The following is a 16,218-nucleotide window of genomic DNA, read 5'->3' as shown; positions in this document are numbered from 1 at the left end:
ATAAGCGGCTGTCCCCATCCCCCGGAGGAGGGTGGCTGGCATGCTCTGGCGAGGAGGCCAGTGGTCCAAAGCACATCCCACCTGAAGCGGGGACATGGACATGCTTCACACCAGCGGAGCAAGGGAGATGTGTGCTGTGCTGCTGCAAGCACCCCCACATCGCCTGGCGCTGCCATCCACAAGGATGGGGAGCGGAGGGGGCCGGCAGCCAAGCGGGGGATGAAGGAGGCTGCGGGACGGCATAGGGAAGGGGATTTCACACACACACCCCCCGGTGCTACTCCCACTCCAGAGCCTTTTGGCACCGGGGAAGCCCAAGCTCCCCCAGCAGGGCCGGGAACCCCGGGCGATGGCTGCGGGATTTCACCCCCCGGTGCCGCTCCCATCTTTTTGGGACCGGGGGGGTGATACCATCAGGAGGGTGCTGCCATCCTCCCTCTTGCCACGTCGGGGCTGGACGAGCCCTGGCAGCATGCGCCTGCGCTGCCTTCCTCCTCCTTCCTCCTCCTCCTTCCTCCTCCTCCTTCCTCCTCCTCCTCCTCCCCCCCCCCCCCCCTCTCCCGGCCCCTCCTCCCGGCTTTGGCGGTGCCGGCTGCCGGGAGCAGGCTGCCGGCGGGGCCGCTGCCGTCCGTGCCAGCCCCCGGGGTTATGCCCGGCTGCGGGCGGGGCGCAGGGCCAGGGGCAGCCCGACCCGGGGAGGTCTCCGGCAGGGTCAGGGGACGGTGATCTCCTCCCTCCCCGCCGCCCCCGGGTGCGGCGCGGGGAAGGGGTGCGCGGTTGCTCCGCGGCGGGGGCGGAGGATGAAGATGAGGATGAGGATGCGGCGGGCCGGAGCGGAGCGGGGGTACCGGAGCAGCGCCTGGGTGTGCTGCTGGCTGCTGGGCTGGCAGGCGGCCGCCCTGCAGCTGCCGCCCTGCGAAGAGGTGAGATTTTTCCTCCTCCTCTGGGCTTTTCCCCATCCATAGGGGCTTGGGGGGAGGGATGCACCGGCTCGGTGGAAGGTGGCACCCCGGGAGAGGGGTGTTGCTGGTTGTTGCTGCTCCCCCAGGGCTGTTCGTGGGACTATAGAGGGGTTGGACCCGCGGAGAAGGACCCTCCGCCGCGGTGCTGGCGGCCGAGCCCCCCCGCATCACGCGTGGAGCCGTCGGTCGCGACTCCCCCTTCCCCGCCCCGGTTGTTGCTGTTCCCTCCGGTGCGTGGAAATATCACGGCATCCCCCCCGCCCCCCAAAACGAACGTCGCTGCTGTTCTAAATACCGTGTTAAATCAGTGCAAAATCGGGAGAGTAATGGGGGGGGTGTGTGTGTGTGTGTAGCTGTCTCGACCCCCCTGTGTCAGCCTGGGGTGTCCTCGGCTGAGCCGAGCGTGTGACATGGGGAGACAAACTTTCTGCCTCTCTCCTTCTGTAAAAACCTAAAACAGGAGGGACTGGGTGTCTTCGGAACGGGGACTGCTCTGCGGGGCTGTGCAGGATGCGGGGATTGAGGCTGCCGGACAGAGGTGCCCAGCCCCAGGTGGCCGAGAAGGAGCCCAGATAGAGAGGACCAAGGCTGAACCTCTGCTCCAGGGTTTCCATCCTCCCTCCTACATGCAGGGAGATCCTCCCTGCTAATTCTAAAGAGCCAAGGGGTCTTTGCTGTGTTTTAAATCTGGGTGTAGGGGTGAGGAGGCTAGGTACCACCTTCCCAAACAGATCTCAGTGGCTGGGGCACTGCTCTGGCAAGCAGAAAACTGCAAGTGGGTTGACAGCAGTCAGTCCCCTTTCTTCTTCCTCTCCGAGGATGCTCCGGAAACAGAGCTTCCTCACCTCTCCTACAGCAGTTGCACGGTTTAGCAAGAAATAATTTGTATATCCTCAGGCTATATTGGTGGTGGGTGGCTGCAGCCGGGTCGGAGTGCTCAGCTGCGAAGGGCCCTGATCCATGCTTGGGGGCTGTTGCAGTGTGGGACATCCTCGGCTGGGGGTCCAGAAGCCCATGTCTCCTCCCGCTGGTGAAAGAGGGCATCCCTGGCCTGGGGAATATTCCCTCTTTGCTGATTGAATCTACTTTTTGTCTTCCAGGTAGCAGAGCCTCAGTGGGAGAGCTCGGTGTTAGTATAGCATTTAGTGTGGGAAATCTTGCAGTAGGGGGACATGTGGGATACCCAAATCGGTGGCTGTTTTGGGCACGTTTTTCCTAAATGTTGGTCATCCTCAGAGAGGAGGAATTATGTAGCCACCTGCATTGAATTACCTGTCTCTCTTTTCAGCGAGTGAAGGGAAACAGGCCCTTCTAGAGCTGATCTCATCCTAAAATCTTTGCTTAAAAACCCCAAACCTCTGCAGATGGTTAAAGGTGGCAGCTGAATCTCAGCAGAGGTACCAAAGGCACAGAGCTGGTATTTTGGGCATTTTGGGCATTGCAGATTGGGCTTTAGTTGTGCAAATTCTCTCCTGAACCCCACTTCTGTTCCCCTTTGGATCTGGACCTGGGTGCTTTTGCTTTGTTTTCAGGAGGATGGACAACCTTGTTTTTCTTTAGTTGCACTTGAATACTCTTTGAGACAGAGAGATCCCTCACTCACATGGTTAAAAAGCTGTACATAACTTGTGCTGGTGTGTGTGTGCATCCACGCAACCATATGTCTCTGGGAATATAATTACAAACATGTCTGGATGGAGAGGGGAAAAAAAAAAAGCTTGCAAAGAAACAGGGTAGCAGATCAGTTGATTTACAAAAGGGAAGAACAAAAGTTAATAGGTCAGGTAAAACATGGCTAATACCTGGCTATTATATGTTGGTCTCAAAACTTTGCTGTTTGCCCTAATTAAGCCTATTTGGAGTGTTCTGGGTGTATCGCCATCAAAATCACAACAGCTGCCGTTGTGATTGACTCTGGTTTGGGCAGACTCAGACAGGGATGAAGTCTCGCAATGAGCAAGCACAGCCTGTTAGAGGGTATTGCAGTCCTTTGAAGACTTGGTAAAGGTCTTATTGTTTTATACCCAAAAGGCTTGAGAAGCACAAGCCTCAATGCACTGACAGGTAGTTTATTTTGAACCTACAGGGGATCTTTCCTTTAGATGCACTTTTCTTTTTTTTTTCCTCCTTCGTTGACAGCTTGTTTTTCTGTTTCCTCGCTGTTATGAGAAATACGTATTATCTGCCAGTTTGTGAGATTTCTGCGCTGGTACAGCATTTGGAGCAGTGGGATCTCTGGCTGCGCCTGAGGCTCTGTGGTGCTCTGATTGCATAGATAGTAAAAATAATAATGTATAGCAATGTCACTTTGCAGAAACCTTTTTGTCATTGGCTTTTTTTTTTTCATCAGGGACTGTGGCAGTTCAGCACGTTGGATTTAGGAAAGGTGTGTTTGTGCTGCAAGCCACATGTACAAGGAGCTGGAATAAATGTTCCTGTGAGTTTTTGGAGTAAATTGATACAACTGTAAGCTTCTGGCCTAATAGTGTTCAGTCCGGGATGTGATGTCCATTCACATCCTGAGCTTTTGCTGAGCTCTGCGATGCCAGCAGCTTGTGTGAAGGTGAGTGAAGTGCATCTCCAAGAGATGGAGGCAGGCTCGGCTCAGATGGCCGGGGTACCCCGGGGTGCAGAAGCTGGGGAGATCCCCTGCTGTATCCTGTGCTTCTGGTGACTTGGTAGATCAGATTAGGGCAGTGGTAGAAGGAAACTGCTCTGTGAACTCTTCCTGCTTATGCCAATAATGAACAGCATACTAATGTAAATATTTCACGTGTTGCATAAATGACTTTACGTGGAGTTGACGACATGTGTTTTTCACTGGCACTAAATACACATTCAGCTATTATGTTGGAAACGATGAGATGCTCATGCCCATCCCCCTGCCACTGCAGGGAGCATCTTTATGACATCTTATTTTCCAGTGTTTGATGCTTTTTCTAAACTTTCCAACTGAATGAGTCTTCTTTGGCTTCCCCTTAGAGATTGGCCCAAATCTGAACGGATTTTGCTTTTAGGACATTTTAACTGGTACTCAGCCTAAATGGATCTTCTCTTCATTTCATCATTCCTTTCCCTCTGTTGTTTTTGCAACAAAAATAATAAAATATCCTGCATGACTCTTCTCTTACTTCCCATTCAGCCAAATTGTTTGCAAAGAGAGATACGGAGTATCTGAGCTGCTGGCAAAAATGTTTTCTTACATATACCCTGTTTGACTCTCAGTTACGGTGCAGATTTACAGGAAACACATATGGTTTTGATACAGGTAATAAATGTGATTCTACTACATTGGGTAGTAGGCAGGTAAACCAAGCATAGAATTATAAAGTGACTAAGCGAATGGAAAGGGTAATGTTAAATGCCTTATATAAAGGAAAGAGGGTTTGTACTAGTATGCTGGAATACTTCTGGAAAAGATAAAAATGATACAAAAATTTATTTGGACAATGAAAAAAAACTTTTATAAAATCTCTGGCAAGACAAAGCCAAGGAAGTCTTAAGGAGGGAGGGGAAGCATGAACTTGAAACTAGGTCAAGTACATATAAAGTGTTACGTATGTTGAAATAATATCGATTTTCATGATGAGAAAAGGTTAAAAAAATGGGGTGCATCTAAGTTAAGTGTGAAATACTGTAAGTATATTAGTGTATTAAATTGAAGTACTAGGTACTAAGCTAAGCAGCCTGGGAAGCAAGGCAAAGTCCTGTCTTTCCATGTAAAGGATGGAGAGGAGATATGTGTCAGTCCTGGGTGGACGTTATGTGACAAAGCTAGATGAAACTCAACATGCCTGTCACCAAATATATGTGTCAGGAATAACAGGGATGTCTGCCGGTGGGAATCTGAGTCTCTGAAACACTCCTGTGTTGTCAGTGACCTGTACCTGCTTGGGAAAAGGATTGGGGTCATTGTGGGTGGCTCTGTGGAGGAGACAGCCCATATGCTCATGGTGAAATAAGTTGGGCGGATGATAAGAAAAAAAAAAAAAGAAGAAAGAAGAGGATAAAGGATGTAAGTGTGTCTTTGTGCCTTATCGTTAGTACTTGGGAACGGTGAATGTCGTGTTTGTTCTAGAACTGGTTAACAAGCATACAGCAATCACAGCAGAGGGTGGTGCTGTCTAAGTAAGAAGGGAATAACTTGAAGGAGGAAGAGAAAGAAGAACATGCATTAATGCACAGGGTAGAAAAAATTAACAAGACGTGGATCTTTAGGGTAAGGTAGAAATAAAAAGGCTTTCAGTGCACTTGCAAGGCTAAATGTTATCACTGTTAAAAGGTAATATGTTTTTATTCTTATGCAACTGTAAACAAGCTCTGAGAGTTCTTGGTCTCTGGGATTCATTTAGTCTCTGTTGGCCTTAAAATCTCTGAAAGGATTAGCTCATTGCTAAATATTTAGGAAGGGATTCTCCTTCTAAGTCGGTTCCCTCTCGCTGTCCCTTATTGGTACCCTTGTCCCTTTCTCTGAAGCATCTGCACTGGCTATTTTGGCAACAAAACAGGAGCTACCTGTATCAGCTGCTGGGGTGATCTGGTGTTGCATTCCTCTACTTCTAAACTCCCTGAAAGATCTTAGACTCTTAATTTATGAACAGTTCACAGTCAGCAGAAGAGGCTGTGGAAAGATTCCTAGACAGCTCGTATTATTTTTATCACCTCTTGCTACACAGGCTTGTGTCTTTGAGGTGAAAAGAGAAACCTACAGCTTCCATTTGCCACAGTGATGGAGGGTCATAAAGATGAGAAAAGAGGAGCAAAATCCATGCTATAAAACTGCGGACAATAAAGTCGATGGAGTGGAAACAGGTGCCAAAAAGCTGAGAAGACAGATGCCGAGACACAGGTACTGCAGCAGAAAGCATCGCCACCGCAGCACATAGGCAGACCAAGGCGTGAGGTGGGGAGAAGCACAGGAGAAACCAGTGAGGTGCCAGAATTTCAAACCTGAGCAGGAGGACAGATGCTGGCACAAAAAATGGAAACTGAGCCGTGGTCGTAATGATTCAAGAGCAAGAAAATTAGGCAGAGTGGAAAGTGCTGTAACAGACCATAAATTCGAAAGAGTAGTAGACATTAAGCCAACACAAGATTGCATTTCTTCCACCATCAAACACCATTTGATCATGCAGGATGAGTATTTATCACTGTAGAGAGGTTGGTGCTGGTCTCTTCGCACAGGTAACTAATGACAGAACAAGAGGGAATGGCTTCAAGCTCCAACAGGGTAGGTTTAGACTGGACATTAGGAAAGAATTTTTCACAGAAAGAGTGGTCGGACATTGGAATAGGCTGCCCAGGAAGGTGGTTGAGTCACCATCCCTGGATGTGTTTAAGAGCCGTTTAGATGTGGTGTTGGGGGATATGGTATAGGGGAGAACTTTGTAGAGTAGGGTAGATGGTTGGACTCGATGATCCCAAGGGTCTCTTCCAACCTGGATGATTCTATGATTCTATGATCTATTAAAAAGCCTGTGGTTTTATTTTGTTCTTTTTTTCCCTCTTTGTTCCTCATAGCTCGTGTAGATTTAGATAGGGTGAGGGAGGACGGGAGCTCTGTGGGGATTCCTGACACATCCCTGCACAGCACAGGTAGGGACCCTCAGCAAGCCAGGTGCTGGGATGGGTGTACACAGTGATTTGGGTTGTCAGCTGCCTCTTTTGGGCCATGTTTTCCACCGGCTGTTGGTTGGGAAAGCTTTAGCAGGACTGGGCATCGCTCTATGCTGGCTGATGACCTGAAATGCTGGAATTGTTTGAAGGGAAAGCCTTGCTTGCGAATCTGACCCCGTGCTCAGTGAAGGCATCAGCCCGGCTCTCAACAACTGCCGGGATGGTGGGGCAGAGCCTGGGGTTATCGGGACTTGCAGGGCTCACTCTGTGGGCAACGGGAAGATGCCATCAGAGCTGGCTTCCCCCAAGTCATGTGTGTAAGTCGCTATGGACACTTGCTGAAGAAAGCGGTAAGCACCAGTTAAGTAGAGAAAAATAAATAAATTGGAGAATAGGTAAGGGGTGGTAACAAGAAAGGCAGCCTTGAACCCCCTGTGCTTGAGAAAGGAAAGAAACAGTGCTCAGAAACAGGTCAGGAAACAGGTCCCACGTATCTCCCAGAAACTGTTCAAGGTCTTTCTAGACCTTGCAAAGGTCCTGTGCCGGTATCCAGCATGGCTGAGTCTTTCCTAACTAGTACAGTTAGGAAAAGAGTGTCCCTCCCACTCCCCTTGGTAATATTTTAGCTGTTATCCCAGACCTGAGATTCTGTTTAGGTTTTGGTTGCTGGTAGTGGAAACATTTTGGCTTTCAGTCTTTTGAAAGAGAAAAATCCATTTTTGAAGGAGAATAGTTAAAACCCCTTTTCTTGACAACCTCCTTTAAAAAAAAAACCCAAACAAAACCAAAACCTTTCCATCACAAAACATTAGCCAAATCTAATAATGACCTTATTTCACAGTCATTGTGGCACTCACATTTATAAGTAGTGCAAGGCAGTAATCGCTGTGCGCTTGGGACAGGGGCTCACAGCTGATTTAGGATGATCTAAGATGACACGTGCGGCCGAGCTGCTGGCTCCCCTGCCTTGGTCCTGATGATCCTGTCACTGTGTGCTGAGTCAGAGCAGACGCTGATTCGGCTGAAAACCAACCTGCCAAAAATAAAAAAAAAAAAGAAAAAAAAGAAAAAAAAGAAAAAAAAGAAAAAAAAAAGGAAAAGGGTGAGCGTTTAGCTGGGTGGATGGCAGAGATGACTCAGTGTTTGGTTTCTGGGGGCTGGAAGTAATGCAGGAGGATTTGGGACTCACCAGGCACAAGGCTGGTCCCCTCTTATTTTAGTTCTAGAACATAAAATTTTGGTTGGCTAGAGCTAGCCTGGGTATACACTGAGATAATGGCGAGGGGGTTGTATTTGCTGATGTAGGAAGAAGAAACTGAGAGATGTGTTTGTGTGTGTTAAAGGTGTGAAATAATTGGATTGTTGCTCTCCATCGTGGAGGTCTGTGCTCTGGCTTCAGAGGTGCAAGTGCCCTCTCTGCAAGGAAAGGGGTATTTGCTGGCTGTAAGATGCTTTCAATGAAAAAAAATTCAGATGATGGGCTATTCTCAACTTGAAAATTTCTTTGTCAGAGAATTCTTACTGCTACGTAGAGGGAAAATCACTCGTCCCGTTTTCCCTTGCTGATATGGCAAAAACCTCTCTTATCTGATAGTGTTTTATGGTCAAAAAACACAACACGTAACAGAGATGGTTTATGGTGATATTTGAAGATTATTGGGAAGTACCTACAAAAAAATATAGGAACTCAACTATTTGTTGGTGAAATGCCGGTAAGATCCATTTTCATTTGTTTAGATTTCATTCCACCTTAGAAGTGTAAATATTTTACATGCATAATCCACAGAAATGTGACTCGGGGTGTTTGGGATTGGTTAAAAGGATATTCTTACCCTGCTGAGTACAGGAGCATCAGGAGAGGAGATTCATGTAAGTAGGGGAAACCAGCCCATGACACTGGCCAGATCCTTGGCCCTCTTCTAGTTACCAGGGTAGACATAGCCAGAAGAGCTATTTTCTATATAATAATTACCAGTACTACTAATAGTTACCAATGCTAATCTTATAATCCAATTTGATGAAAAACCCCTGCTTAGGGGAAAGGGTGAACTTTCCCTCTGAGGTTGGAACTGACCTGAACAGAGGTATTTTTGATGTAATGAATATGGTCAGAAAATTGAAATGCATCAGATAACCAAGGTAGAGGAACAAGCAATGGGGAGTGCAAAACCTGAAGATGCCATTAACGTAATTGCTACTGGCTTGATAAAGTACAGTATACATGTAATAATAGATAAATCAGTGTCTAAATAGATCAGACTGGCCCAGAAAACTAAAATGCACTGAGGTGGTGACTCGTAGCAGCAAACTCGAGGGTAAAGGTGATTTAGACCTCAGCTGTTGACTCTTAAAGTGTTAATTTCCTGTAGCATTTCTTGTGGCATGTGAAATCCTTCTGGTTTTGTACTTACTCTCTGAAGTTTCTCAAAGGAAGATCTTCACACGGGCCGGCCGTGTTTTATACACATGTAGGGGTGGTGCCGCGTCTTTTGAGAGACGTACGTCAGAAATGGACGACTTCTGATTTTTCCCAGGCTTTTATATCCATGGCTCCCTCCTGCTGGCAGGTCAACAGCGCTGATCAAATGCTGCTTGTTTCTGGTTAGCTGCTTTTTATCTCTGGCTCTGTGGTTCCTTAAAGCAAATGAAGAAAAAGAAAGATTTCCCAAGACAGTTCTTTTCTTCTCTCTTTTGTTTGGTCTTATTTAATCCAATTTTTTAAAAATTCAGTCTTCTCTTGAAGGGAAAGAAACAGGGGCCCTGACCAGACTCCTTTACAGCAGGATTTATGCTTGCATGGAGGGAATAGGAGCTGATGTGCATCTTGGGGATGATGGGGGGAGGCTGCTCAGTAGAATTGGAGTGGAGAAACGATTCAGCTCTTCACGCCACACCTTTCTTGGCAATCACCTGCCCTGCAGAGCTGCTGATGAGCAGCTTGTCTTGCCCTGTGATGAATGTCAAGTGTCCTGGTTAGTAAGGTAATGGCTGTCTCCCCTAAAGCTGCTCAAGTAATGGCTGAACCCACGCCAACTGTCTCCTCTTCCAGAAGACCGGACAGGATGATTCTGTTAATTCATGCCTGTTCTTCATGCTGAATATAGGATTCACCAGGACTCTAAATTCTCCCTTTTTTTGGCTGGAAGCCCACTGTGCTCTGTGTTAGCCCCTACATGGCAAAAGTCTGGGGTTCCAGAGGTGTTGCTCAATCCTGCACCAAAGCAACATGTGAGTGTCAAGGCATCCTTTTAGGGATGCACAGAGCAGGTATCACAAATAGCTCAGCGCTGAGCCCTGCACTGCTACTGAAATAGCTGGGATCGATGATCAGATGCCCATTCACCCTAGCTAAGAGGAGCCATAATGTAAAAAAAAATCAATTCCCTTGGCTTTTTGTTTTGCAATATTTTTAACTGCACTTAAAGCCAACCCTACTTAAATGTTTGCTGGCTTCTCTGAAGAGTCATCGCTTTTGAGTTCCAGCTTTTAAATTAAAAAAAAAAAAAAAAGGAAAGCTGATTTGTAGTATTGCCCATTGCGATACTGACCTGCTAATCACTTGAACTGCTTTGCTAAACAAGGGAAAAGATTTCCTTAAAGCCTCATCATGTGGTTATTCAGGAGTCACGGCTTTCACTTAAAAAGCAGGGAAAAGAAAAGGTAAGTCAGGTCCTCAGTATTGCAGAGAAGAGTTGGAAAATGTGAGCCTTGAAAAGCCAGAATCTGGAAAGTTAAATGAACTGGAGCTAAAAGTTGCATGGTGTTTTAAGGTCCTGTAGCACTTAAATAAGTTGTATGAATTTGATGGGGTGGAAGCAATGATGCCTGACTCGAGGTTCTGGGAAGTTTTATGTGACTGTTACTGAAAGTACAATTTGATTAATAAGCTTTGCCATTATTCAACGTTAACATTTAGACTGTAGATAGTCTGATGGGGAGACCCGGTGGCACCTCACTGGGCACCACACATTTTGGAAATAAAAGTAAATTATTGGGGTGATATCCTGCTTTCATAGGCAGTCTCTAGCCTGCTAAACATGACCAGCCTAAAGACCTCTGATCCTTAAACTGTCCAGATCACCCCAAAGTTTTTTAGCGTGCTCCCTGGCATCGATTTGCCCATGAAAGCCAGCTTGGGAGGGGACATTGCAGCAGAAGCTGTGGATGAAGTCCCACAGTAGTCCTCCAGTTAGACAATAAAGATGCGTGGAGGCAGTTTTGTCATGGGATGACTATAACTGGATACAGTTACCACATTAAGAGGGCATGTAGCACCCTCGTAGTTCTTCAGGACAGCAGAACATCAGTGTGAATGGAAAACTTGCTCCAGTGATCCATGCATAGTCCAAGCATGAGGTCCTGGAGTTGTGGAAGTAGCCGAGCACTGGGCAGAACCAGCATTTCATACCATGAAAAGGATTTATCTCACTTTTAACTCTACAAGTGAGGCAGCTAGTCTGACCTAAATGCCTAGTTGTCAAGACAGAGACAATCACCCTTCGAGACTAATTTTTCTAATCCTGAAAGGGTGGTGTGATTTTTCTGCTGAAAGTGCTCATCTTTTTCCACCTGCTACAGAGGGACTCTGGCTTACGTCAGGTAGACGTTCAACTTCTAGTTATCTCAAGCAAAATAAAATGAACCTGGACCCATGGGTGGAATTAATCTCCACTGTAACTGAATTACATTAGCTGTTACACAAGCTATGAGGTTGCTCTGCAGCGCTCTGTAAGCCGCGGGGGTGAAGGTGTTTTGATAAGGCTGGGACATGGCAGTGGTGGAGCTAGGTCTCTGGAATGACCTGATTACACAGGAGAAGGGATCTAAATCTTTGCCTCTGAACTGCTGAATTAAAATGGAAACGCAGCGGGAGCACAGCCTTGGTCCTGAGTTGTGGAGAGCTATTTGTGACTAAAGAGTTTTATTGTTTTGCCTCGTAGCAGCTTCCTACCAAAGGTGCGTTATCACACAGCAGAGTCCCTTCCTATCCAGGGAATAATTAACACCAAGCTCATGCCCATGTAAATTTCTGCCTATGATATATGCAGGATTAAACCTAACATGTAAGCTTGCATGTAATGATCAGCTTGTAATTTATCACAACTGTTTGTCAAATAGGCTAGACCTTGTACTTAGATTGAATTTCCCTGTGCAAAAAGGTGGGTGTTCAATTTATGATTGCCTACAGTGTGCACGATTACAGGCTGACTGCATTACCCGGGCTGGAAAATCAGCTATGGATGCATTTCTTTTCTTCATGTTGTAGACTGGATCATATCTGGTGGGTGCCATCAATAGCAAGGGGCAGATCAGGAACACGAGCAAAACTCTCATCTCCTCCCTGTCCTGCCTGTCCCCCTCTCCATGGGCTGATGAGTCAGTGCTGATTGATTTGACTGATACAGCCGTTGTGATAATGCATTACCCTGCCCCTTGAAGAGCGTTTAGTGGTGCTGCAGCCAAAGGTCTGCCTGCTGACTGCTGTCACCCCCAGCTCATACCTCAACCCTGCTGTGGTCCTATGCAAGAGGGAAGCTAGTAGCTCCAGGCACCATCTGGCTGCTAGAAATGCTAACAAATTTGGATTTGTAGCTGCCTAAAAAGTGGCATTAGCCCTGTGGGTAAATCTGGGCTTCAGAAGAAGTGTGCACGGAGCAGGGCTTGGCTAGACCCTGCTACTGGAGATCATTTTGACTGGGGCTAGGGGCGTGAATACAGCTACGAGTCTGGGAGCTGAATGCAGCTGATGGCCGAGTCAAATCTAAGATGCGTTTTCTCCATCATTTGCTTAGCTCAGGCTGCCTTGGGCTGCTAGCTTGTCCTTGGTTTTATTTATTAGTTATTCTTGCAGTGGAAATGGACTCTGTGGGCTTGGAGGCAACCCAAGAGGACAATGTTGGATGAGGCTTCCTCTTAAGAATATACAGTTACATATTTTTCTTGTCAGGCTGTGATTTAAGATCATGCTTTGTTCAGTGACCAGGGTTATTTCAGACACGTGACACGGTTAATCACTCACAAAGGGCATGGTCCTATCCCAAGACAAGTGGTTGCAAGTGGTTGCAAGTCAGGCAGAAGTTCCTGGGCTAAACCTCACAAATGTGATCTCCCTCTGATGTTACAGGTGTTATCAGTCTCTTTTTTGTCTTTTTTTTTTTTTTTTTTCCCCGTAATGGAATATTCATTAAAAAATTCAGCATTCCCAAAGTTGAGTATCGATGAAGATTCAACTACAAGTTGTAAGAAATGTCTTATTTGCTATGGGTTGCTTTTTTTTTTCTCCCCTTGTTTGAAAATATTCAGCCATCTGGTAAGCAAACAAATAAAATGCTGTGTGATATTGGCAGCAAAGCACACACTGAAAAATAACTAACGGGAGAAGGAAACAGTTCACAGCCTCTCTCTAGTCTGGTGGGTTTTGGTTTTGTATTTTTTTACCCCACTCAGGAAGACTCCTAAGTTCAATTTGTATTTGCAAAAAGTAGAATATTGTCATGATTTTCATATAAATAAATGCAGCTTTGGCAAAGCCTAAAAAAAAAAAAAATTATATTTTTACTCCCCCTTTCCCCAGGATTAATTAGGCTCAGTGAAAGAAACACACCTTTTCTTCATTATCACACTCTATACTTGGCAATATTATATGTAAGTGTAACAATTAAAGTCCTGATTATAAACATGTTGTCTGTCAATGTGACAGCTTTGGTTAAAATCCTGCACTGAAGAAATTACGCAAGTTCAGGTTCTGGTACAAACAATTTGTATTGACACAGAAGTGACTAATACCTGTAGCTCTTATTCCTCTTCTTTTGGGGACTATATGTATTTGGTAGAGGAGCTTTTGTATTGGGGTAATATTGGGGTAATCCCTTCCACGCTGAAGATTCGTTACATTATGTCGCTTCCCAGCTGTACCCAAAACTTGGCCTCCGAGGGTGTCAGGGTCTGAAAGGGAGAAGCTGAGCGCAGAAGTGAGCCAGACTCATCCATCCCCACGGCTTGGGCGAGGAACGCGCCAAGAGCACGCGGACCTGGGTCGCTGATGATGAGGAAATGAGGGCTGGGCTCTTCACAACTCTGTCCTGCTCCTGCCCGGTCCAAGCCAAAGAGCTAGCGGAGGATTTTTCATATAGTAACATCTCTATAGAGAGAAAAGGAAATGTGGAGCAAACGCATTTGGTAGGAAATTGTAAAGGAGGTGACAGGGCAGAAAAATGATGCAAGATCAGATGGGCGAGCATCACCCAGACTTCCCTCTGATAACAGGGTTGTTCCTTTCCTAATATTTTTCTGCTGCCTGGTGCCGTATGACAGACTCACACACCTAATGGAAACTGATAACCGACAGCAGAGGGGCAGGAGCGGAAGCTTTGCAAAATGCTGGTGCATGTGCCTGGTTTTAAGCACATGGATTATTCCACTGAAGTTTGAAAACCAATGCCTTATTATAGATGGAGTTCATACTTAAATACCATGCTGGATTAAGGTCAGGGAATTCTGTGAACTGCAGGGTCGATACTGTGATGTAACTGAGATATATTATTGAATTTAAAGCTTTTCCTTCCAGAAAACCAAAGATTTTCCTTTAGGTGCAGTTTGAAAAAAAATGCATTGTGTGTTCTTTAAAGATATTTAAATGTTAAGTCAGTTTAGTGCTCATTTCACGCTGTCTTGTATGTGTTTTCATAAAAGTACTTCTTTTGTTCTGTGTACATTCCGCGGACTTTTTAAGACTAACTGATGATGTCCTTTTATATGCTTTTTAGAATTTAATTGATGTAGCAGATTGGACAGGATGCTTCTGTGGGACTCTGCTACTGGAGAGGAAATGCAATGAAACGGGCCACATGGATTCCTCAGATGATTAAATCTGGCCATAGTTCAGGTCCTCACTGGATTAAAGCGGACAGCTGGTAAAATTGTATTACCTTTATACTGCTCCGCATGAACGTGCTGGGAGCCCTGTGAGGATGAGACGGGCGGTTTGGCGATAGTTTGTGAACTGAAGATGTATTTTCTCTATGGATACCATAACTGCAGAAGTTACATCTGGTTCAGAGCAGTGGCTCGGTGAGGTAGTGGCCCTACGGAAGGAGATGCACAGGCTCTGGGATGCACTTGCACATGCCTGGAAATGTTTATGTTGCGCTCAATGGTTCACTCCGATTGGATGAGCCTCATAGATAAATATACTATAATATTTACGTTAATGTTTGCTCCATGTCTCATTTTTTTTCAAGTACATAGATGTATTTTTCCCACTGAAATTATCAGCTCAGTTCCTCATCTGAGCTAAATTATTTTGCCCTACTCAGCTGTTTTGTGTCTAATGTAGTTTTAGTTTGTTGACTCTGCACCATCTCAGGAGCACCAGTAGTGAGGTTTTTGCTGTGTCCTTTATTTTGGGAATATAAAAAAGGACCCAAATTTAGCATCATGTCTTGCACTGGATAAAGAAAGGATGTGACAAGGCATGACAAGAAGTGGGTTCACTCGGCTGGTGCTTAAGGAACTGCCGAAATTGGGCACAGCCTTGGTGTAGGGGTTCAGGAGTGCAGGGGATGGAAATAAAAAGGAAAAAGTTGTCTTGGAAGATGGAAAGCTTAGTACCCAAAGGAATCCTGGGGAAAGCTTGTACATCTGTTGAGTGGAGGCAACCTGGGAGCCAAGATCTGCTCACTCGCCTTGAAGCAGTTGACTCATCTGGTTGCTGTCCATCTCAGGTCTGGAGCCTCCTGATGACCTTGACTCTTTCACAAACAAAAGCTCAGCAATTTTCCCTGTGGCTTTAACTCATCTGTTGGGATGCTGCAGGTACCTTAGATAATTGCCTTCTTGGGATTTGCTTCTGGGCTATTAAATAGTTATAACCTGAACTCTTTTTGTGCAGATTGCCTTCTGAATAGGCAACAGTCAGCCACATCTATACTCAAAAAAAATAGAAGCTTCTCTTTTCATTTATGAGTCTTAAGCCTTGAATAGCTGGGAATAAACATCAAGGTTGAAAAGGAGGAGGAATGAATAAAATCCAACATATTAAAAGTTATAATTAGAACTCTGATCAACTTTGATACTGTCAGGCCTTCTCAACTGTAATAACTGTGTAGCTCTGAATAAAAAGCCTAACCATATTTGCAGTGAAACATGAATCTTGTTCTTGGAGAATGTTTTGGCTTATTACACAGTGCCAGTATGCTGAACTGAGATCCTGTGGGTGGCTTTATCTAGTGTCCGTATGCACACGATGTTTACGTAAGATGTACCATATAGTGCCTATTATTCAGAAAAATCAACTGAAATTTACCTTCCTGAAAACAAAAGTTGGTTTGTGTGTATGGAAGTGACCTTGTGCAAATAGTTCTCTGCCGATCTGTCTGGATGCTGCTCTGTTAGTGTGGTAGAGAGTAGGAGAGGGGCACCCGGCCAGCTGGTGACCTTCTGTCGTGGTGACACCGTGGCACATGGGCTGTGCCTGAGCACCTGGTGTCTCGGAGCACTTTGGGAAATATCTTCCACCGCTATCCAGAGCTTTCCTTGCCATAGGGAAGACAGACAAGTGTCATCATGTAAGTGGTCTTGGAAACCCCTTCAGTAGTCAGCATGGACATCACCTGCAGCTGCTCTTGGATAGAGCAGGATA

The 16,218-nt window shown here is 45.9% G+C and overlaps 1 protein-coding gene across 1 annotated transcript in view; it reads left to right on the top strand.

The window, feature by feature from the left end:
* Positions 1-472: 472 nt before the first annotated feature.
* ELAPOR2 (endosome-lysosome associated apoptosis and autophagy regulator family member 2) overlaps positions 473-16,218 on the top strand; it is a 105,016-nt gene continuing 89,270 nt past the window's right edge. The window contains exon 1 of the mRNA XM_074168054.1: positions 473-923. Coding sequence (XP_074024155.1) covers positions 801-923 — 123 coding nt within the window. The 5' untranslated portion in view covers positions 473-800. The remainder of the gene's footprint in view (positions 924-16,218) is intronic.

Source organism: Numenius arquata, chromosome 2 (genome assembly GCF_964106895.1).
Source record: "Numenius arquata chromosome 2, bNumArq3.hap1.1, whole genome shotgun sequence".
NCBI lineage: Eukaryota > Metazoa > Chordata > Aves > Charadriiformes > Scolopacidae > Numenius > Numenius arquata.
This window is presented reverse-complemented; position numbering and strand designations above follow the sequence as displayed.